This window comes from Protomyctophum bolini (genome assembly GCF_963924005.1).
Source record: "Protomyctophum bolini genome assembly, chromosome: 11".
NCBI lineage: Eukaryota > Metazoa > Chordata > Actinopteri > Myctophiformes > Myctophidae > Protomyctophum > Protomyctophum bolini.
In genome coordinates, this window is record NC_137872.1 from 31,166,015 (window position 1) to 31,188,803 (window position 22,789).

Below are 22,789 nucleotides of genomic sequence, written 5' to 3' on the forward strand. Positions count from 1 at the left end.
TAGTCATTGTCTTTTAGTTTTTTTTCCGACACAAATAGATTTAGGCAGGCCTTGATGACATTATGCCTGATTTTACACTTGGTTGCGTGCTGAAAATAGCCGAGTTACTTGTAGATCTTCTCAGAGCACAATAGAGGGTGTGCGCATGCATAAAGTGAATGGGAAAACGAGTGGCAAAGTGACTTGGCAAAGTGAATTTAATGTCGTTTAACATCAGTTAATGCAATCAGATTGACTTTTCTGTTTGGATGTACGGGCTATCAAGGCCAGACAAGTAGTTGTGTTGCCACTCAGTATGCGTTCCCACATAACTTCCGGGTATGATGATGATGTCACACGCATACCCTCTTTACCCGAGTGCAACCATGACTTTTAAATAAATAAATAAATAAAAGCACAGCTAGGTGGTTTTAGCACCCCGGTCTGACTAACTACAAAATAATATGGTTAAGTCACATAAGAGAACAATGCAGGTGTTTACACTCAGTCGTCTAATACAGTATTTCATTATCCACAGGGTCATCGTGATGGACAGAGGTTACATCACAGAGATGGACTCCCCCTCCAACCTGATCTCCCAGCGTGGCCAGTTCTATCACATGTGCCGGGAAGCCGGTCTGGCCTGATCTGACCCGGCATCCACCATGAAACACCCAGAACCAGACTGGACATGGTTGATGAAGGGCCTTTAATGGAGGACTTGACCACGAGAGACTCAAAGAGTAGAGACAATCTGGCTCATTCTCATCACAGGCGGGACAACGAGGACTGGACTGTGGTTGTGTTTGACACTGTGATGCACATGCCAAAGACATACTCTCGTAATCCCCAGAAGAGAAAAGTGGTATACTTTTACAGCGTCTCAATATGACTTTGTCAAAGATCGTACCAGTGACTCGTGGAACCTGCTGTGTGTTGTGTAATGAATGAGGACAGCGATGACCAAAACGTATGGCTGCCCGCGAGGCACCAGCCTCCTATATAATAGCTCCATGTACCATAATAGAGAAAAGCTCTATACATACACAAACACATCATTCTTCATGTAGCTCTTAACTATGTATACTTGTGTGAAAGGTGCTTGAATAAGTGCAAACGTCATCATGTCATGTGAACATGTTTAAAAGGGAAAAGCTGTCTTTCTCAGCCTTGTATTCACGGAAATGTCACTGAAATTCAAAACCTTGCAAAAGAACCACCTATTTATTTATATGCAACAAACAGAGCTCTTGATACAACAGAATATCAAGAATGTAAATCATGTTGACAAAGGTTTGGCTATGTTTGTATTGTCCTTTCACATTGGAGTGAAACTTTCAGAGCATGGTTAGTTTTTTATTATTATTTAGGCATGAAGGTTGCAGAAAAGGCTAGACCATACCAGCACTTGTTAACACATACAATTTTGTATAAACGTTCAGGGTATTTTCAGATCAGCCATTCAAGTGCCTTTTCGATGTTCAATTAATTAATTTACAGTGCATTTGTTTAGTTGATTTGCATCTTTAGTCAATATGCTTAAAGGTTAAAGATAGTGGGTTTAAAAAATAGAGACATTCCATCCCTCCAGAAGAACACATATTCAAAACACAAGAGCATAATCAATCAATCAAGCGTAATAAACAATTACAGAGAAGAACAAGAAAAGAATAAGCGCTTCGTGGGTCCTTTATGTAGAAATGCAACTCTGTGCATTTGAGGTAGAAAAATCCTTCATTTCATTCTATTAAAAAACAAGGGTTAAAAAAAAAAAAAAACACGTTTCGGCCTTCATCAGGCTCAACTATTACTTCTTGACTTCACTCCACTTGACAAAGATCTAATTCAAAACATCTATGTCAGCTTTTATTGGGCTTTTCCATAGAGGGTATGCGCATGCATAAATGCAGGGGCAAATCTAGTGGCAAAGTGAGTTTAACGTTTAATGCAATCAGGTAGGACTTTTCATTTCACTTATTACTTTCTGCTTGGATGTACAGTATGGGCTGTCAAGGCCAGAAAGTACATGATGTTTTCAGGCGCATACCCAGTCTATAGTGCCTTTCCATTAGTGGCCAGAGCTTTGGGCCCTCATTTATCAACACGGCGTACGCCAAAATATGGGTGCACGCCGGAAATAACCGCAATTTTCGGCATTTAACATTTCCGCAAAGCCTTGAACTTGAACGTGCGCCAGGACAAAAATCACGTCGTAGGCTTTGTCCTCACCTGTTTTTCTGTCGTACACAAGCGGAGCAGCATTGTCTGAACTGCTGACAGGCTGTCACAGGCATCCTAAAATGTATAAAACTAATAATACATGTGAAAGAATGGGCCGAATGTGCCGTGCCAGCGCAAGTGGGGACTGCATCAGAGATAGGTAGGCTAACCCAGCCAGCCCACCACCACCACCAGTGCCAATGCCACATGAGGCTACGTTAAGGTTTATGCTGCACATTCATATAATTGACTGTTGACAGCCCAGCCACTGCAGCGACTAGCAAGACAATCTAAATAAGACTGTCAGCAAGGCAAGCGGGGGAAACTTTTTTATTGGCTTTTTCCATCATGTAACCATGGTTTCCATACGTTGTGTGGTCGTATTGCAGTTGTTCATGTCGCAGAAACGAGGGCGAGGCATGATTTCATAGGGCGTGCCAGATTGATTTCAGCCGTCACATTTATCACTGCTAGGAATGAAATTAAGGAAGGATCAGCTGATTTATTGATAAATGAGGGCCATGATGTTGAAATCTTTGCACACGACTCACTGTTCGCTGCTTCATCAGTCACAAATGACTCATGTTTCATGAACACCTCATAAAAGCTGACATGGTTGAAGCAGTATCCATGAATGTATGTTGTACATACAGCTATTTATTTGTAACAATCAGACCATACAGAAGCCTTTCAAGAAAATCAATGACCTTTTCCCCATAACTCTACAAAACCGATCTGTCATTATTAAGAATTGTGTGCATTTCTGTGGAGATTCAATGTGTCAGCTTTGAAATGTATAGGAAAATAAAATATGTATATTACACAGTAGGCCTATATCACATGTGCTGTGCCGATTAAATGTTTGAATATAATGACATTTCTCTTATTTTTTTCATTTTTCATGAACAATCAAAACAAAAAGTACAACTATTCAGTACAGTACACAGGTCATCTCAGAGTTGAAAAGGTCAACATATAGTTGACCTTCATCAGTTGTTGTTACTGTACACTAGGGCTGTCCCCGACTAAGGATTTGTATAGTCGACTATAATATGAATACATTTGCTGTTAGTCGAGCACCCCCCCAAAAAATAAAAATAATTTTTTTTTTTTTGTGAACATCGACTGAGAGGCTTGTCATTAGCCAGATTGAGCACAGCAGGTGAGATTGAGATTCTATCAGGCCAGCGCACTGTGCGATTCAAGTCACAGGCAGTGGCACATTGCCACACAGGCAGACACACTCCACATGCACATTGGATATTGATTAAAAACAGTCAGAAAGCATGTTCAAATGTGTTTATGTCCCCCACAGACCTAGTGGAATAATACAATTTTATATATATATATATATATATATATATTAAAAGAACATTGGTGAACATCGACTGAGAGGAGGTCAGTCGACTGAGACCCGTTCCGATCGATTAGTCGACTATTGGACTAATCGAGGTCAGCCCTACTGTATACTGATGATGACGCTTAATTTGTTAATTATTATGAACGACAAAACCTCTTCCCACATTGTTCACACTAGAAAGGCTCAGCATGGATGCACTCGCCGCTGATGCCTCTTTAAAGTATGTGAATGAAGGAAACTCTTCCCACATTGGTCACAGCTGTGAGGCTTCTCTCCAGTATGGAAGAGCTGATGAGACTTTAAATTACTTGCAGTAAGAAAACTCTTCCCACATTGGTCACAGCAGTAAGGCTTCTCTCCTGTATGGATTCGCCGGTGAGTATTTAATTCTGTTGACTGACGAAACCTCTTCCCACATTGATCACAGCAGTAAGGCTTCTCTCCCGTATGGAGGAGCTGATGAGTCTTTAAAGTGTATTCATGACGGAAACAGTTTCCACATTGTTCACAGAAGTAAGGCTTCAATTCAGTATGTAATGTCTGGTGTCTCTTAAGATGTGCTGTTTGTTTGAAGTGTTTCCCACATTGGTCACAGCTGTAAGGTTTTTCTCCAGTGTGATTTCTCTGGTGTGTCTTAAGATGTGTCCTTTGTTTGAAGCGTTTCCCACATTGGTCACAGCTGTAAGGTTTTTCTCCAGTGTGATTTCTCTGGTGTATCACAAGACTATACTTTGTGGTGAAGCTCTTTTCACATTGGTCACAGCAGAAAGGCTTCTCTTCAGTATGGATTCGCTGATGAATCTTTAAAGTTGATGAATGACGGAAACTGTTCCCACATTGTTTACAGCAGTAAGGCTTTTCTTCGGTATGGATACGCTGATGGAGCTTTAAAGTGTGTGCATGACGGAAACTCTTCCCACACTGTTCACAGCTGTAAGGCTTCTCTCCAGTATGGATGCGCTGATGACTTTTAAATGCTCCTGAATCACTAAACCTCTTCCCACATTGGTCACAGCTGTAAGGCTTCTCTCCAGTATGGATGCGCTGATGACTTTTAAATGCTCCTGAATCACGAAACCTCTTCCCACATTGGTCACAGCTGTAAGGTTTCTCTCTAGTGTGAACTTTCTGGTGTTTCTTAAGATGAGACACTTGAGCAAATCTCTTCTCACATTGGTCACAGCTGTGAGGCTTCTCTCCAGTATGGATGCGCTGATGACTTTTAAATGCTCTTGAATCACTAGACCTCTTCCCACATTGGTCACAGCTGTAAGGCTTCTCTCCAGTATGGATGTGCTGATGTATTTTAAATGCTCCTGAATCACTAAACCTCTTCCCACATTGGTCACAGCTGTAAGGCTTCTCTCCAGTATGGATGCGCTGATGTCTTTTAAATGCTCCTGAATCACTAGACCTCTTCCCACATTGGTCACAGCTGTAAGGCTTCTCTCCAGTATGGATACGCTGATGACGTTTTAATTGTCCTAACTGACTAAACCACTTTCCACATTGAACACAATAATACGTTCTTTCTCCGGTGTGAACTTTCTGGTGTATCTTAAGACTAGTCACTCGAGCAAAGCTTTTCCCACATTGGACACAGTGATATGGCTTTTCTCCAGTGTGAACGTTCTGGTGTACCTTAAGATGCGGCCGTTCTGTGAAGCGCTTCCCACATTGTTCACAGCTGTAAGGCCTCTCTCCAGTATGGATGCGCTGATGTCTTTTAAAGGCTCCTGAATCACTAAACCTCTTCCCACATTGGTCACAGCTGTAAGGTTTTTCTCCAGTGTGAATTCTCTGGTGTGTCACAAGATAAGACTGTCTGGTGAAGCTCTTCCCACATTGGTCACAGCTGTAAGGTTTTTCTCCAGTGTGAATTCTCTGGTGTGTCACAAGAGAAGACTGTCTGTTGAAGCTCTTCCCACATTGGTCACAGCAGTAAGTATGGATAGTATGGATAAGCTGATGACATTTTAAGTGTCTTAACTCACTAAACATCTTCCCACATTGTTCACAGCTGTAAGGCTTCTCTCCAGAATGCGTTCTCTGGTGTGACTTAAGATGCAGCCGCTGGGTGAAGCGTTTCCCACATTGGTTACAAAAGAAAGGCTTTTGTCCAGTGTGAATTCTCTGGTTCATTTTGAAGCTTCTCTCCCACTCTTCACAGCAAAGATGTTTTTGTTTCACTGGGCACAGGGCAGAACAGGTATCTGAGATAGAAAACAATGACAGATTAATTAATTTCCAACAAATTAAGTTCTGGGTCTCTGGGTCTCCACCTCCTTAATTATTATCCAATTAAATGTTATTATAGTAGCCTATGTGTGAAGTCATTACACCATAAAAGTGGCATAATATGTTCAGGCTGCAGCTAAATATTTGTATTTATTTCCTTATTAAGCATACAAAAGGCTGTTCATCTATACTACACATTATGAACGCAAGTTTGACAATGTCGTAGCAGTGCTAGATCAAATAAATCACACCCAGTGTGAAGTGAGTCATGCCTTTGAGTTCATTTCATTAAGCTATATGAAGTACTAGACTCTACTACTTCATATAGCAACAACGGCTCTGCGGGCCGCAAAATGCCCGCGGATCACCAGTTTGACTCCACTGTACTAGAGGAACAATGTTACATCCCTGTCTATTTATTTCTAGACTGCTCAACAGCGTCATTCGGCAGTATTCAGATTGATATTTGACGTGTGGGCGCTGCTATTCAGGCTGTACTTGGAGCAATATATCACAGAAGTCCTGACGTGACTCGCTCATCCCCTGGTTCACAGAAGTAATTTGTCTATGGCAGGGGTGGGCAACTTTGACGATGGAGAGGGCCACTATATTTCCACACTCACTCCAGAGGGCCACATTGCATATTACTGTCATAGCAAAAATAGCCGATCTACAAGCTCAAACCGCTTGTAGATCAGCTATTTTTGCTATATTTGAATTGAAATCCAGATTATTATTGTTGAAACATTTTTATTTAATTTCAAATGCATTTAGTTCTAGTTCTGCAACTAAATATAAATACATTGGACATAAAACAAAGACAATAGCATTTGAATACAAGTAATTAGCTGAAATCAATAATATATTAATGTTCGGATATGGACCTGAGGGCCGCATAAAGTGATGGTGATGGGCCGCATGTGGCCCCCGGCTACCAGTTGCCAATGTATGCTCTATTCAATAGACAACTCTTATATGAGACGATTTTAAGATGACCCAATAGAGTCTATTGGGTCATCTTAAAATCGTCTCATATAAGAGTTGTCGTCCAAAAATAAACAAACTGTCATGGCGATATTGACGTGTACGACAGTCAAGTCACTCAAAGTTGATACAGTCTGTTTCAGGGAAAATGTAATGGTTTCATGACATTAATTTTTCTTTTAGGTTTTATAACCTCAATTACACCCACACAACCTGAACTTTGAACATTCTGCATTCAGTGGGTTTTCTGTGTTCTGGGGGTTTTCTCTGTGTGTTCTTTTGAGCTGCAAATTGTAATGTCATATATGGGATTTGTGGACTCTGTAATAAGAATGAATGCCGTTTTTTGTTTGCATTTACTCCTTTAAAGTGCAGTGATGCATTACAAGCTTCTCTTCCTTATGGCATTGTTCTCAATGTGCTGTTAAAAACCATTTGTGCACCCAGGTGCCTGCCGTTCTACAATTACCCAGGCCTACTTTACTACAATAATTCAATTAACTAATAATCTATCCTATCAAACTAATGCTAAATAATAACTACAACAATCATGATAATAAAACAGTGAGTATGGCTTCTACAGCTACATTCTTACATAAATGCTCTGATAAATGCATTGATTCTTTGATGTGTAAACAGTAGCCCTTATGCTGTTATATTTGGCCTTTCTGGAGATTGTATAGAAAGATAGTGAAGAAATTAAGTTTATCTGATGAAAAATATGTGGATATGTAAAAATAATTTGCTTAATAGCCAACCTTTAGCTGATGTGTTGTAACATCAAACATCAAATGTCCACCGACACTCAGTGAACAGGGTCCACATCCACAATAATCTTCTGTAGCAGTATGTGATGTTAGATTTTTGACATACCTATTCTGTATAACTTGATCACTGGGTCCAACATGGTAACACATTGATGCTTCTCTCCAGTATGGATTTTCTGGTGGGCTTTAAGATGAGACACTTGGGTGAAGTTTCTTCCGCACTGGTCACAGCAGAGATGTTTTGGTTTCACTGAGGACAGGGCAGAACAGGTATCTGAGATAGAAAACAATGACAGATTAATTAATTTCCAACAAATTAAGTTCTGGGTCTCTGGGTCTCCACCTCCTTAATTATTATCCAATTAAATGTTATTATAGTAGCCTATGTGTGAAGTCATTACACCATAAAAGTGGCATAATATGTTCAGGCTGCAGCTAAATATTTGTATTAATTTCCTTATTAAGCATACAAAAGGCTGTTCATCTATACTACACATTATGAACGCAAGTTTGACAATGTCGTAGCAGTGCTAGATCAAATAAATCACACCCAGTGTGAAGTGAGTCATGCCTTTGAGTTCATTTCATTAAGCTATATGAAGTACTAGACTCTACTACTTCATATAGCAATAACGGCTCTGCGGGCCGCAAAATGCCCGCGGATCACCAGTTTGACTCCACTGTACTAGAGGAACAATGTTACATCCCTGTCTATTTATTTCTAGACTGCTCAACAGCGTCATTCGGCAGTATTCAGATTGATATTTGACGTGTGGGCGCTGCTATTCAGGCTGTACTTGGAGCAATATATCACAGAAGTCCTGACGTGACTCGCTCATCCCCTGGTTCACAGAAGTAATTTGTCTATGGCAGGGGTGGGCAACTTTGACGATGGAGAGGGCCACTATATTTCCACACTCACTCCAGAGGGCCACATTGCATATTACTGTCATAGCAAAAATAGCCGATCTACAAGCTCAAACCGCTTGTAGATCAGCTATTTTTGCTATATTTGAATTGAAATCCAGATTATTATTTTTGAAACATTTTTATTTAATTTCAAATGCATTTAGTTCTAGTTCTGCAACTAAATATAAATACATTGGACATAAAACAAAGACAATAGCATTTGAATACAAGTAATTAGCTGAAATCAATAATATATTAATGTTCGGATATGGACCTGAGGGCCGCATAAAGTGATGGTGATGGGCCGCATGTGGCCCCCGGCTACCAGTTGCCAATGTATGCTCTATTGGGTCATCTTAAAATCGTCTCATATAAGAGTTGTCGTCCAAAAATAAACAAACTGTCATGGCGATATTGACGTGTACGACAGTCAAGTCACTCAAAGTTGATACAGTCTGTTTCAGGGAAAATGTAATGGTTTCATGACATTAATTTTTCTTTTAGGTTTTATAACCTCAATTACACCCACACAACCTGAACTTTGAACATTCTGCATTCAGTGGGTTTTCTGTGTTCTGGGGGTTTTCTCTGTGTGTTCTTTTGAGCTGCAAATTGTAATGTCATATATGGGATTTGTGGACTCTGTAATAAGAATGAATGCCGTTTTTTGTTTGCATTTACTCCTTTAAAGTGCAGTGATGCATTACAAGCTTCTCTTCCTTATGGCATTGTTCTCAATGTGCTGTTAAAAACCATTTGTGCACCCAGGTGCCTGCCGTTCTACAATTACCCAGGCCTACTTTACTACAATAATTCAATTAACTAATAATCTATCCTATCAAACTAATGCTAAATAATAACTACAACAATCATGATAATAAAACAGTGAGTATGGCTTCTACAGCTACATTCTTACATAAATGCTCTGATAAATGCATTGATTCTTTGATGTGTAAACAGTAGCCCTTATGCTGTTATATTTGGCCTTTCTGGAGATTGTATAGAAAGATAGTGAAGAAATTAAGTTTATTTGATGAAAAATATGTGGATATGTAAAAATAATTTGCTTAATAGCCAACCTTTAGCTGATGTGTTGTAACATCAAACATCAAATGTCCACCGACACTCAGTGAACAGGGTCCACATCCACAATAATCTTCTGTAGCAGTATGTGATGTTAGATTTTTGACATACCTATTCTGTATAACTTGATCACTGGGTCCAACATGGTAACACATTGATGCTTCTCTCCAGTGTGGATTTTCTGGTGGGCTTTAAGATGAGACACTTGGGTGAAGTTTCTTCCGCACTGGTCACAGCAGAGATGTTTTGGTTTCACAGGGGACAGGGCAGAACAGGTATCTGAGAAAGAAAACAATGACAGATTACTGTATATGATGAATGGATAGGTAAAATAACATTCATATAGTATAGTATATCTTTGCAACAAATGAATCGGGCCTTTCCAGATCAGGCCAGACGCTCAATCGCACATTCAACCAGGCTGAGAAGCAAGCCAAAAGGAACCATAACGCCAAACTCACAAAGGAACTCACGGACAATACAATCACCGGCAAGAGATGGTGGGAGCTTGTTAACTCCCTTTCTGGGCGAGAAGCTATCTCACAACGACACAGCCCACATTACTTGGCAGATGTTGTGGTAGTGTGAACGATGCATGGGGGGCACTGGACCATTGAAGTGTATTCGGATACGGATCGTTCCAATGTGAATGCATGCGTACCTAAAGGAGGAAGTGGACTGTTTTTTTAGTGTCTAATCGACGAGCCAAGCGTGAACAAAATAAAACACACAGACGCTGCACGACGTGTAACACCAGCGCATTTCTCAACTCCGCCCGTCTCCTGTTGAATCAGCGAATACGCGCAGTACGCACTAATCTTAATCTGCGGACTACATGTGGCTCTAGTCTACAAAGTGAAACAAATAATAAAATGCTAAAGTAGAATCCATAGCAAACACGACACTGGAGCACAGAACTGACTGACACAGTGAATAGCAGGCAGGCGGACAGTGAAGTAACGGCAAAGAGGCAATGCAATGCAGTGTGTCTGGATTTATTGGAGACAATGTCACAGAGTTGATGGTCAGTGTCCGTGCACGCTAGCCATCAAGCACACCGCCACCTGGAGGATCAAAGTGTGTTATGCTGTGAAAGTGTACTCGGGTGCGCTAGAATCAAAGCCCAATGTGAATCATGGCCAGTGGGGATCAGGCAACCGTATTCGGGAACGGTTCAAATTAAATGGACTCAGTGTGAATCCCCTATAAGACGCATTATCCCCCGCCCCCCGCTCTAAATAGCCAGCCCCCCCTGTAACCATTTTCAGGAGCCGTCGTTGCTTCAAAATGATTTTTCACCCTTGTATTGCTCCTTCCTTCAGCTACCTTTGCTGCTAAATTTGGATAGTTCTTCCTTCACTTTCTCCCTGCCATCCCTTCCTTATTTTTTTTTAACAACTTCTGCGCTTTTTTTTTAATGTGCAGGAGTCCTCTTTGTTTTATCAATAAATAAAACAATACAAGACAACAGAGATACAATGGAGATGTGGCCTCCGTTACAAGCACGCACCTGGACTGTTGACGGACTCTTCAGCTGTCATTTTCATCAGTAAGGCCACCTGCTGCCGCTCTGACATGGTGTAATACCCGGCCCGGATCCCTGGCATCTCCATACCAAACGACAAGCCTGAAAAGAGAGGGAGAGGCAAGCATGAACCATGTCAAGCTTACTGAGCAGCACATAAAAACATGCAACACACACCTACTAACGTGCCCTGGGCGCAGCGGTCGCTGGGGTGTGGTCAGCACTGGTTTGCTGCACCTGGCCGGCAGGTCACTTCCTTCCCTGTTGGCCAGGTGTGGCCATCCCCACGGTGCTGACTGCGCCTCGGTGATGGCTAAACCCGGGGCGCCCCTCCGTGGACTCGTCTATAGCTGGAAGCCTGGAGGAGAGGGGCAGTGACTTGGCCGATCACTGCTGACCCGCCAACTGGAGTGTGTAGTGGTTGAGGGTTGAAACACTCTAAGAAGGTTGGAGACCACCTGATGACCTCCCTTCCAGGCCAAGGCTTCAGCCATTAGAAATTGATTATATGCGCATCTTTGATGTATTTACAAACTGAGAATAACAATGAAATTATGAATAAATTAATACTCTTCTGGCCAGTAACTTGCTTGATTGTTGTGGATGTGTGACCCTTAAGGGTCCATTTGTTTTCATTTTACACTCTGATTTATGCAATACTTGTTGTACTGTCAGAATAGCCATTGTACCTTTTGTCAGAGTATCCTGTGCGGATATACACACGTATATTTTGGCATTACGCCACATGACGTCATGGAGGATGTACATTAACATTACACAAAGCCATGCGAAAAACACACACAAAGCCATGCATGCGTTGGCCGCTCAAATATAAGGGGTGCACATGGTAGGGCCTCTACTAGTAGTCTACTATAAATCTACTCGTGCTCGTTCAACAACAGGTTGCCATTTGTGGTTTCATACTTCCATCTAGTGCCATCACAATGTTTTGTAGAGTTTACCCTCAAAAACGGATTAATAGCAGTTGTTTGTCTTTAGTCGACCTACTCTATGGTCTATGCGACCGAGGCTAAAAGGATTGTCTCTACAACGAGGAAGTGTAGAGCGCCTCACAACAGCGGCTAATGTTACGAGTTTTTTTTTTTAAATAACGAAGCATTCGAAATCGACATGTACATTTTTCGTATGCCATTAAACTGCCTTCACACCATGGCTCTTTTCGTACATTAACCACTTTAACCCTTGCCTTGCGGCCTACACTGGGGCGAATAGCAGTCAGGCGTTAGCAGAACAACAACAGTACATAAGACATATGGCTTAAAAACGGAATAGCGAGTACCTTACTAGCGCTCTGCTCTCTAGCAAAATGTCCCACTAACGTGTCGTGTTAGGGTTTAGAATTTCCCGGAAATAAACAAACCCAAGCTACGGCTGAAACAAAGCCCAGTGCTATACTAGACCTAGGAAAAAGTCTATTTCCAGGCTTGGATTTTAATAAACAATGTACCGGACACAGTAACTTGTTCTACTACGGCTCCGGAAATGCAGGGCTAGGGGGTTGGTAAATTGTGAGAGTCAACAGTCTGGTAACGCGAGACTAGGGGGTTGGTAAACAATAGGGGGGGACGGGGGGGGGGGACCCTAGAGATAAATGAGGGCTGAAATGAACAAATTAATGATGTTGAAATCTTTGCACACGACTCACTGTTCGCTGCTTCATCAGTCACAAATGACTCATGTTTCATGAACACCTCATAAAAGCTGACATGGTTGAAGCAGTATCCATGAATGTATGTTGTACATACAGCTATTTATTTATAACAATCAGACCATACAGAAGCCTTTCAAGAAAATCAATTACTTTTCCCCCCATAACTCTACAAAACCGATCTGTCATTATTAAGAATTGTGTGCATTTCTGTGGAGATTCAATGTGTCAGCTTTGAAATGTATAGGAAAATAAAATATGTATATTACACAGTAGGCCTATATCACATGTGCTGTGCCGATTAAATGTTTGAATATAATGACATTTCTCTTATTTTTTTCATTTTTCATGAACAATCAAAACAAAAAGTACAACTATTCAGTACAGTAAACAGGTCATCTCAGAGTTGAAAAGGTCAACATATAGTTGACCTTCATCAGTTGTTGTTACTGTACACTAGGGCTGTCCCCGACTAAGGATTTGTATAGTCGACTATAATATGAATACATTTGCTGTTAGTCGAGCACCCCCCCAAAAAAAGAAAATAACCCCCTTTTCTTTTCTTTTTGTGAACATCGACTGAGAGGCTTGTCATTAGCCAGATTGAGCACAGCAGGTGAGATTGAGATTCTGGAGTCTATCAGGCCAGCGCACTGTGCGATTCAAGTCACAGGCAGTGGCACATTGCCACACAGGCAGACACACTCCACATGCACATTGGAGATTGATTAAAAACAGTCAGAAGCATGTTCAAATGTGTTTATGTCCCCCACAGACCTAGTGGAATAATACAATTATATATATATATTAAAAGAACATTGGTGAACATCGACTGAGAGGAGGTCAGTCGACTGAGACCCGTTCCGATCGATTAGTCGACTATTGGACTAATCGAGGTCAGCCCTACTGTATACTGATGATGACGCTTAATTTGTTAATTATTATGAACGACAAAACCTCTTCCCACATTGTTCACACTAGAAAGGCTCAGCATGGATGCACTCGCCGCTGATGCCTCTTTAAAGTATGTGAATGAAGGAAACTCTTCCCACATTGGTCACAGCTGTGAGGCTTCTCTCCAGTATGGAAGAGCTGATGAGACTTTAAATTACTTGCAGTAAGAAAACTCTTCCCACATTGGTCACAGCAGTAAGGCTTCTCTCCTGTATGGATTCGCCGGTGAGTATTTAATTCTGTTGACTGACGAAACCTCTTCCCACATTGATCACAGCAGTAAGGCTTCTCTCCCGTATGGAGGAGCTGATGAGTCTTTAAAGTGTATTCATGACGGAAACAGTTTCCACATTGTTCACAGAAGTAAGGCTTCAATTCAGTATGTAATGTCTGGTGTCTCTTAAGATGTGCTGTTTGTTTGAAGTGTTTCCCACATTGGTCACAGCTGTAAGGTTTTTCTCCAGTGTGATTTCTCTGGTGTGTCTTAAGATGTGTCCTTTGTTTGAAGCGTTTCCCACATTGGTCACAGCTGTAAGGTTTTTCTCCAGTGTGATTTCTCTGGTGTATCACAAGACTATACTTTGTGGTGAAGCTCTTTTCACATTGGTCACAGCAGAAAGGCTTCTCTTCAGTATGGATTCGCTGATGAATCTTTAAAGTTGATGAATGACGGAAACTGTTCCCACATTGTTTACAGCAGTAAGGCTTTTCTTCGGTATGGATACGCTGATGGAGCTTTAAAGTGTGTGCATGACGGAAACTCTTCCCACACTGTTCACAGCTGTAAGGCTTCTCTCCAGTATGGATGCGCTGATGACTTTTAAATGCTCCTGAATCACTAAACCTCTTCCCACATTGGTCACAGCTGTAAGGCTTCTCTCCAGTATGGATGCGCTGATGACTTTTAAATGCTCCTGAATCACGAAACCTCTTCCCACATTGGTCACAGCTGTAAGGTTTCTCTCTAGTGTGAACTTTCTGGTGTTTCTTAAGATGAGACACTTGAGCAAATCTCTTCTCACATTGGTCACAGCTGTGAGGCTTCTCTCCAGTATGGATGCGCTGATGACTTTTAAATGCTCTTGAATCACTAGACCTCTTCCCACATTGGTCACAGCTGTAAGGCTTCTCTCCAGTATGGATGTGCTGATGTATTTTAAATGCTCCTGAATCACTAAACCTCTTCCCACATTGGTCACAGCTGTAAGGCTTCTCTCCAGTATGGATGCGCTGATGTCTTTTAAATGCTCCTGAATCACTAGACCTCTTCCCACATTGGTCACAGCTGTAAGGCTTCTCTCCAGTATGGATACGCTGATGACGTTTTAATTGTCCTAACTGACTAAACCACTTTCCACATTGAACACAATAATACGTTCTTTCTCCGGTGTGAACTTTCTGGTGTATCTTAAGACTAGTCACTCGAGCAAAGCTTTTCCCACATTGGACACAGTGATATGGCTTTTCTCCAGTGTGAACGTTCTGGTGTACCTTAAGATGCGGCCGTTCTGTGAAGCGCTTCCCACATTGTTCACAGCTGTAAGGCCTCTCTCCAGTATGGATGCGCTGATGTCTTTTAAAGGCTCCTGAATCACTAAACCTCTTCCCACATTGGTCACAGCTGTAAGGTTTTTCTCCAGTGTGAATTCTCTGGTGTGTCACAAGATAAGACTGTCTGGTGAAGCTCTTCCCACATTGGTCACAGCTGTAAGGTTTTTCTCCAGTGTGAATTCTCTGGTGTGTCACAAGAGAAGACTGTCTGTTGAAGCTCTTCCCACATTGGTCACAGCAGTAAGTATGGATAGTATGGATAAGCTGATGACATTTTAAGTGTCTTAACTCACTAAACATCTTCCCACATTGTTCACAGCTGTAAGGCTTCTCTCCAGAATGCGTTCTCTGGTGTGACTTAAGATGCAGCCGCTGGGTGAAGCGTTTCCCACATTGGTTACAAAAGAAAGGCTTTTGTCCAGTGTGAATTCTCTGGTTCATTTTGAAGCTTCTCTCCCACTCTTCACAGCAAAGATGTTTTTGTTTCACTGGGCACAGGGCAGAACAGGTATCTGAGATAGAAAACAATGACAGATTAATTAATTTCCAACAAATTAAGTTCTGGGTCTCTGGGTCTCCACCTCCTTAATTATTATCCAATTAAATGTTATTATAGTAGCCTATGTGTGAAGTCATTACACCATAAAAGTGGCATAATATGTTCAGGCTGCAGCTAAATATTTGTATTTATTTCCTTATTAAGCATACAAAAGGCTGTTCATCTATACTACACATTATGAACGCAAGTTTGACAATGTCGTAGCAGTGCTAGATCAAATAAATCACACCCAGTGTGAAGTGAGTCATGCCTTTGAGTTCATTTCATTAAGCTATATGAAGTACTAGACTCTACTACTTCATATAGCAACAACGGCTCTGCGGGCCGCAAAATGCCCGCGGATCACCAGTTTGACTCCACTGTACTAGAGGAACAATGTTACATCCCTGTCTATTTATTTCTAGACTGCTCAACAGCGTCATTCGGCAGTATTCAGATTGATATTTGACGTGTGGGCGCTGCTATTCAGGCTGTACTTGGAGCAATATATCACAGAAGTCCTGACGTGACTCGCTCATCCCCTGGTTCACAGAAGTAATTTGTCTATGGCAGGGGTGGGCAACTTTGACGATGGAGAGGGCCACTATATTTCCACACTCACTCCAGAGGGCCACATTGCATATTACTGTCATAGCAAAAATAGCCGATCTACAAGCTCAAACCGCTTGTAGATCAGCTATTTTTGCTATATTTGAATTGAAATCCAGATTATTATTGTTGAAACATTTTTATTTAATTTCAAATGCATTTAGTTCTAGTTCTGCAACTAAATATAAATACATTGGACATAAAACAAAGACAATAGCATTTGAATACAAGTAATTAGCTGAAATCAATAATATATTAATGTTCGGATATGGACCTGAGGGCCGCATAAAGTGATGGTGATGGGCCGCATGTGGCCCCCGGCTACCAGTTGCCAATGTATGCTCTATTCAATAGACAACTCTTATATGAGACGATTTTAAGATGACCCAATAGAGTCTATTGGGTCATCTTAAAATCGTCTCATATAAGAGTTGTCGTCCAAAAATAAACAAACTGTCATGGCGATATTGACGTGTACGACAGTCAAGTCACTCAAAGTTGATACAGTCTGTTTCAGGGAAAATGTAATGGTTTCATGACATTAATTTTTCTTTTAGGTTTTATAACCTCAATTACACCCACACAACCTGAACTTTGAACATTCTGCATTCAGTGGGTTTTCTGTGTTCTGGGGGTTTTCTCTGTGTGTTCTTTTGAGCTGCAAATTGTAATGTCATATATGGGATTTGTGGACTCTGTAATAAGAATGAATGCCGTTTTTTGTTTGCATTTACTCCTTTAAAGTGCAGTGATGCATTACAAGCTTCTCTTCCTTATGGCATTGTTCTCAATGTGCTGTTAAAAACCATTTGTGCACCCAGGTGCCTGCCGTTCTACAATTACCCAGGCCTACTTTACTACAATAATTCAATTAACTAATAATCTATCCTATCAAACTAATGCTAAATAATAACTACAACAATCATGATAATAAAACAGTGAGTATGGCTTCTACAGCTACATTCTTACATAAATGCTCTGATAAATGCATTGATTCTTTGATGTGTAAACAGTAGCCCTTATGCTGTTATATTTGGCCTTTCTGGAGATTGTATAGAAAGATAGTGAAGAAATTAAGTTTATCTGATGAAAAATATGTGGATATGTAAAAATAATTTGCTTAATAGCCAACCTTTAGCTGATGTGTTGTAACATCAAACATCAAATGTCCACCGACACTCAGTGAACAGGGTCCACATCCACAATAATCTTCTGTAGCAGTATGTGATGTTAGATTTTTGACATACCTATTCTGTATAACTTGATCACTGGGTCCAACATGGTAACACATTGATGCTTCTCTCCAGTATGGATTTTCTGGTGGGCTTTAAGATGAGACACTTGGGTGAAGTTTCTTCCGCACTGGTCACAGCAGAGATGTTTTGGTTTCACTGAGGACAGGGCAGAACAGGTATCTGAGATAGAAAACAATGACAGATTAATTAATTTCCAACAAATTAAGTTCTGGGTCTCTGGGTCTCCACCTCCTTAATTATTATCCAATTAAATGTTATTATAGTAGCCTATGTGTGAAGTCATTACACCATAAAAGTGGCATAATATGTTCAGGCTGCAGCTAAATATTTGTATTAATTTCCTTATTAAGCATACAAAAGGCTGTTCATCTATACTACACATTATGAACGCAAGTTTGACAATGTCGTAGCAGTGCTAGATCAAATAAATCACACCCAGTGTGAAGTGAGTCATGCCTTTGAGTTCATTTCATTAAGCTATATGAAGTACTAGACTCTACTACTTCATATAGCAATAACGGCTCTGCGGGCCGCAAAATGCCCGCGGATCACCAGTTTGACTCCACTGTACTAGAGGAACAATGTTACATCCCTGTCTATTTATTTCTAGACTGCTCAACAGCGTCATTCGGCAGTATTCAGATTGATATTTGACGTGTGGGCGCTGCTATTCAGGCTGTACTTGGAGCAATATATCACAGAAGTCCTGACGTGACTCGCTCATCCCCTGGTTCACAGAAGTAATTTGTCTATGGCAGGGGTGGGCAACTTTGACGATGGAGAGGGCCACTATATTTCCACACTCACTCCAGAGGGCCACATTGCATATTACTGTCATAGCAAAAATAGCCGATCTACAAGCTCAAACCGCTTGTAGATCAGCTATTTTTGCTATATTTGAATTGAAATCCAGATTATTATTTTTGAAACATTTTTATTTAATTTCAAATGCATTTAGTTCTAGTTCTGCAACTAAATATAAATACATTGGACATAAAACAAAGACAATAGCATTTGAATACAAGTAATTAGCTGAAATCAATAATATATTAATGTTCGGATATGGACCTGAGGGCCGCATAAAGTGATGGTGATGGGCCGCATGTGGCCCCCGGCTACCAGTTGCCAATGTATGCTCTATTGGGTCATCTTAAAATCGTCTCATATAAGAGTTGTCGTCCAAAAATAAACAAACTGTCATGGCGATATTGACGTGTACGACAGTCAAGTCACTCAAAGTTGATACAGTCTGTTTCAGGGAAAATGTAATGGTTTCATGACATTAATTTTTCTTTTAGGTTTTATAACCTCAATTACACCCACACAACCTGAACTTTGAACATTCTGCATTCAGTGGGTTTTCTGTGTTCTGGGGGTTTTCTCTGTGTGTTCTTTTGAGCTGCAAATTGTAATGTCATATATGGGATTTGTGGACTCTGTAATAAGAATGAATGCCGTTTTTTGTTTGCATTTACTCCTTTAAAGTGCAGTGATGCATTACAAGCTTCTCTTCCTTATGGCATTGTTCTCAATGTGCTGTTAAAAACCATTTGTGCACCCAGGTGCCTGCCGTTCTACAATTACCCAGGCCTACTTTACTACAATAATTCAATTAACTAATAATCTATCCTATCAAACTAATGCTAAATAATAACTACAACAATCATGATAATAAAACAGTGAGTATGGCTTCTACAGCTACATTCTTACATAAATGCTCTGATAAATGCATTGATTCTTTGATGTGTAAACAGTAGCCCTTATGCTGTTATATTTGGCCTTTCTGGAGATTGTATAGAAAGATAGTGAAGAAATTAAGTTTATTTGATGAAAAATATGTGGATATGTAAAAATAATTTGCTTAATAGCCAACCTTTAGCTGATGTGTTGTAACATCAAACATCAAATGTCCACCGACACTCAGTGAACAGGGTCCACATCCACAATAATCTTCTGTAGCAGTATGTGATGTTAGATTTTTGACATACCTATTCTGTATAACTTGATCACTGGGTCCAACATGGTAACACATTGATGCTTCTCTCCAGTGTGGATTTTCTGGTGGGCTTTAAGATGAGACACTTGGGTGAAGTTTCTTCCGCACTGGTCACAGCAGAGATGTTTTGGTTTCACAGGGGACAGGGCAGAACAGGTATCTGAGAAAGAAAACAATGACAGATTACTGTATATGATGAATGGATAGGTAAAATAACATTCATATAGTATAGTATATCTTTGCAACAAATGAATCGGGCCTTTCCAGATCAGGCCAGACGCTCAATCGCACATTCAACCAGGCTGAGAAGCAAGCCAAAAGGAACCATAACGCCAAACTCACAAAGGAACTCACGGACAATACAATCACCGGCAAGAGATGGTGGGAGCTTGTTAACTCCCTTTCTGGGCGAGAAGCTATCTCACAACGACACAGCCCACATTACTTGGCAGATGTTGTGGTAGTGTGAACGATGCATGGGGGGCACTGGACCATTGAAGTGTATTCGGATACGGATCGTTCCAATGTGAATGCATGCGTACCTAAAGGAGGAAGTGGACTGTTTTTTTAGTGTCTAATCGACGAGCCAAGCGTGAACAAAATAAAACACACAGACGCTGCACGACGTGTAACACCAGCGCATTTCTCAACTCCGCCCGTCTCCTGTTGAATCAGCGAATACGCGCAGTACGCACTAATCTTAATCTGCGGACTACATGTGGCTCTAGTCTCCAAAGTGAAACAAATAATAAAATGCTAAAGTAGAATCCATAGCAAACACGACACTGGAGCACAGAACTGACTGACACAGTGAATAGCAGGCAGGCGGACAGTGAAGTAACGGCAAAGAGGCAATGCAATGCAGTGTGTCTGGATTTATTGGAGACAATGTCACAGAGTTGATGGTCAGTGTCCGTGCACGCTAGCCATCAAGCACACCGCCACCTGGAGGATCAAAGTGTGTTATGCTGTGAAAGTGTACTCGGGTGCGCTAGAATCAAAGCCCAATGTGAATCATGGCCAGTGGGGATCAGGCAACCGTATTCGGGAACGGTTCAAATTAAATGGACTCAGTGTGAATCCCCTATAAGACGCATTACCCCCCCGCTCTAAATAGCCAGCCCCCCCTGTAACCATTTTCAGGAGCCGTCGTTGCTTCAAAATGATTTTTCACCCTTGTATTGCTCCTTCCTTCAGCTACCTTTGCTGCTAAATTTGGATAGTTCTTCCTTCACTTTCTCCCTGCCATCCCTTCCTTATTTTTTTTTAACAACTTCTGCGCTTTTTTTTTAATGTGCAGGAGTCCTCTTTGTTTTATCAATAAATAAAACAATACAAGACAACAGAGATACAATGGAGATGTGGCCTCCGTTACAAGCACGCACCTGGACTGTTGACGGACTCTTCAGCTGTCATTTTCATCAGTAAGGCCACCTGCTGCCGCTCTGACATGGTGTAATACCCGGCCCGGATCCCTGGCATCTCCATACCAAACGACAAGCCTGAAAAGAGAGGGAGAGGCAAGCATGAACCATGTCAAGCTTACTGAGCAGCACATAAAAACATGCAACACACACCTACTAACGTGCCCTGGGCGCAGCGGTCGCTGGGGTGTGGTCAGCACTGGTTTGCTGCACCTGGCCGGCAGGTCACTTCCTTCCCTGTTGGCCAGGTGTGGCCATCCCCACGGTGCTGACTGCGCCTCGGTGATGGCTAAACCCGGGGCGCCCCTCCGTGGACTCGTCTATAGCTGGAAGCCTGGAGGAGAGGGGCAGTGACTTGGCCGATCACTGCTGACCCGCCAACTGGAGTGTGTAGTGGTTGAGGGTTGAAACACTCTAAGAAGGTTGGAGACCACCTGATGACCTCCCTTCCAGGCCAAGGCTTCAGCCATTAGAAATTGATTATATGCGCATCTTTGATGTATTTACAAACTGAGAATAACAATGAAATTATGAATAAATTAATACTCTTCTGGCCAGTAACTTGCTTGATTGTTGTGGATGTGTGACCCTTAAGGGTCCATTTGTTTTCATTTTACACTCTGATTTATGCAATACTTGTTGTACTGTCAGAATAGCCATTGTACCTTTTGTCAGAGTATCCTGTGCGGATATACACACGTATATTTTGGCATTACGCCACATGACGTCATGGAGGATGTACATTAACATTACACAAAGCCATGCGAAAAACACACACAAAGCCATGCATGCGTTGGCCGCTCAAATATAAGGGGTGCACATGGTAGGGCCTCTACTAGTAGTCTACTATAAATCTACTCGTGCTCGTTCAACAACAGGTTGCCATTTGTGGTTTCATACTTCCATCTAGTGCCATCACAATGTTTTGTAGAGTTTACCCTCAAAAACGGATTAATAGCAGTTGTTTGTCTTTAGTCGACCTACTCTATGGTCTATGCGACCGAGGCTAAAAGGATTGTCTCTACAACGAGGAAGTGTAGAGCGCCTCACAACAGCGGCTAATGTTACGAGTTTTTTTTTTTAAATAACGAAGCATTCGAAATCGACATGTACATTTTTCGTATGCCATTAAACTGCCTTCACACCATGGCTCTTTTCGTACATTAACCACTTTAACCCTTGCCTTGCGGCCTACACTGGGGCGAATAGCAGTCAGGCGTTAGCAGAACAACAACAGTACATAAGACATATGGCTTAAAAACGGAATAGCGAGTACCTTACTAGCGCTCTGCTCTCTAGCAAAATGTCCCACTAACGTGTCGTGTTAGGGTTTAGAATTTCCCGGAAATAAACAAACCCAAGCTACGGCTGAAACAAAGCCCAGTGCTATACTAGACCTAGGAAAAAGTCTATTTCCAGGCTTGGATTTTAATAAACAATGTACCGGACACAGTAACTTGTTCTACTACGGCTCCGGAAATGCAGGGCTAGGGGGTTGGTAAATTGTGAGAGTCAACAGTCTGGTAACGCGAGACTAGGGGGTTGGTAAACAATAGGGGGGGACGGGGGGGGGGGACCCTAGAGACCCTAGATATTGTTTGTGTAAGTTGAGGTACCATTACCAACCAAAGCAAGGCAAAATCCCCAAAATGTCATTATGCTGTCGCATATGTGACATGTCAAACTAGGGGTTTTTCATTATTCTGAATCCATTGCATTAGTTTTGC

General features: G+C 41.4%; 3 protein-coding genes across 4 annotated transcripts in view; 1 reads left to right on the top strand and 2 right to left on the bottom strand.

Annotated features, from left to right (window-relative positions):
* Window positions 1-3,284, top strand: part of LOC308324515 (multidrug resistance-associated protein 1-like) — a 43,608-nt gene extending 40,324 nt beyond the window's left edge. Inside the window, exon 30 of one of the 2 annotated variants that reach the window (XM_080776563.1) lies at window positions 518-3,284. In XM_080776563.1, coding sequence (XP_080632689.1) covers window positions 518-626 — 109 coding nt within the window. In that variant the 3' untranslated portion in view covers window positions 627-3,284. The remainder of the gene's footprint in view (window positions 1-517) is intronic. The other variant, XM_080776564.1, reaches the window with a different exon arrangement.
* On the bottom strand, window positions 1,506-11,186 carry LOC308323404 (uncharacterized protein; the record flags this gene model as incomplete). Its single annotated transcript, XM_080775132.1, has 5 exons — window positions 11,051-11,186; window positions 9,652-9,819; window positions 7,655-7,798; window positions 5,201-5,772; window positions 1,506-1,517 (listed from the first exon to the last, which is right to left on the bottom strand). The coding sequence occupies exons 1-5, from the start codon at window positions 11,151-11,153 to the stop codon at window positions 1,506-1,508; spliced, it is 999 nt and encodes a 332-aa protein (XP_080631258.1). The 5' UTR covers window positions 11,154-11,186.
* Window positions 11,187-12,715: 1,529 nt separating this feature from the next.
* On the bottom strand, window positions 12,716-21,159 carry LOC308323405 (uncharacterized protein). Its single transcript, XM_080775133.1, has 4 exons — window positions 21,024-21,159; window positions 19,631-19,798; window positions 17,634-17,777; window positions 12,716-15,751 (listed from the first exon to the last, which is right to left on the bottom strand). Exons 1-4 carry the CDS (start codon window positions 21,124-21,126, stop codon window positions 13,722-13,724), a joined length of 2,445 nt encoding a protein of 814 aa, XP_080631259.1. The 5' UTR covers window positions 21,127-21,159; the 3' UTR covers window positions 12,716-13,721.
* Window positions 21,160-22,789: the final 1,630 nt, after the last annotated feature.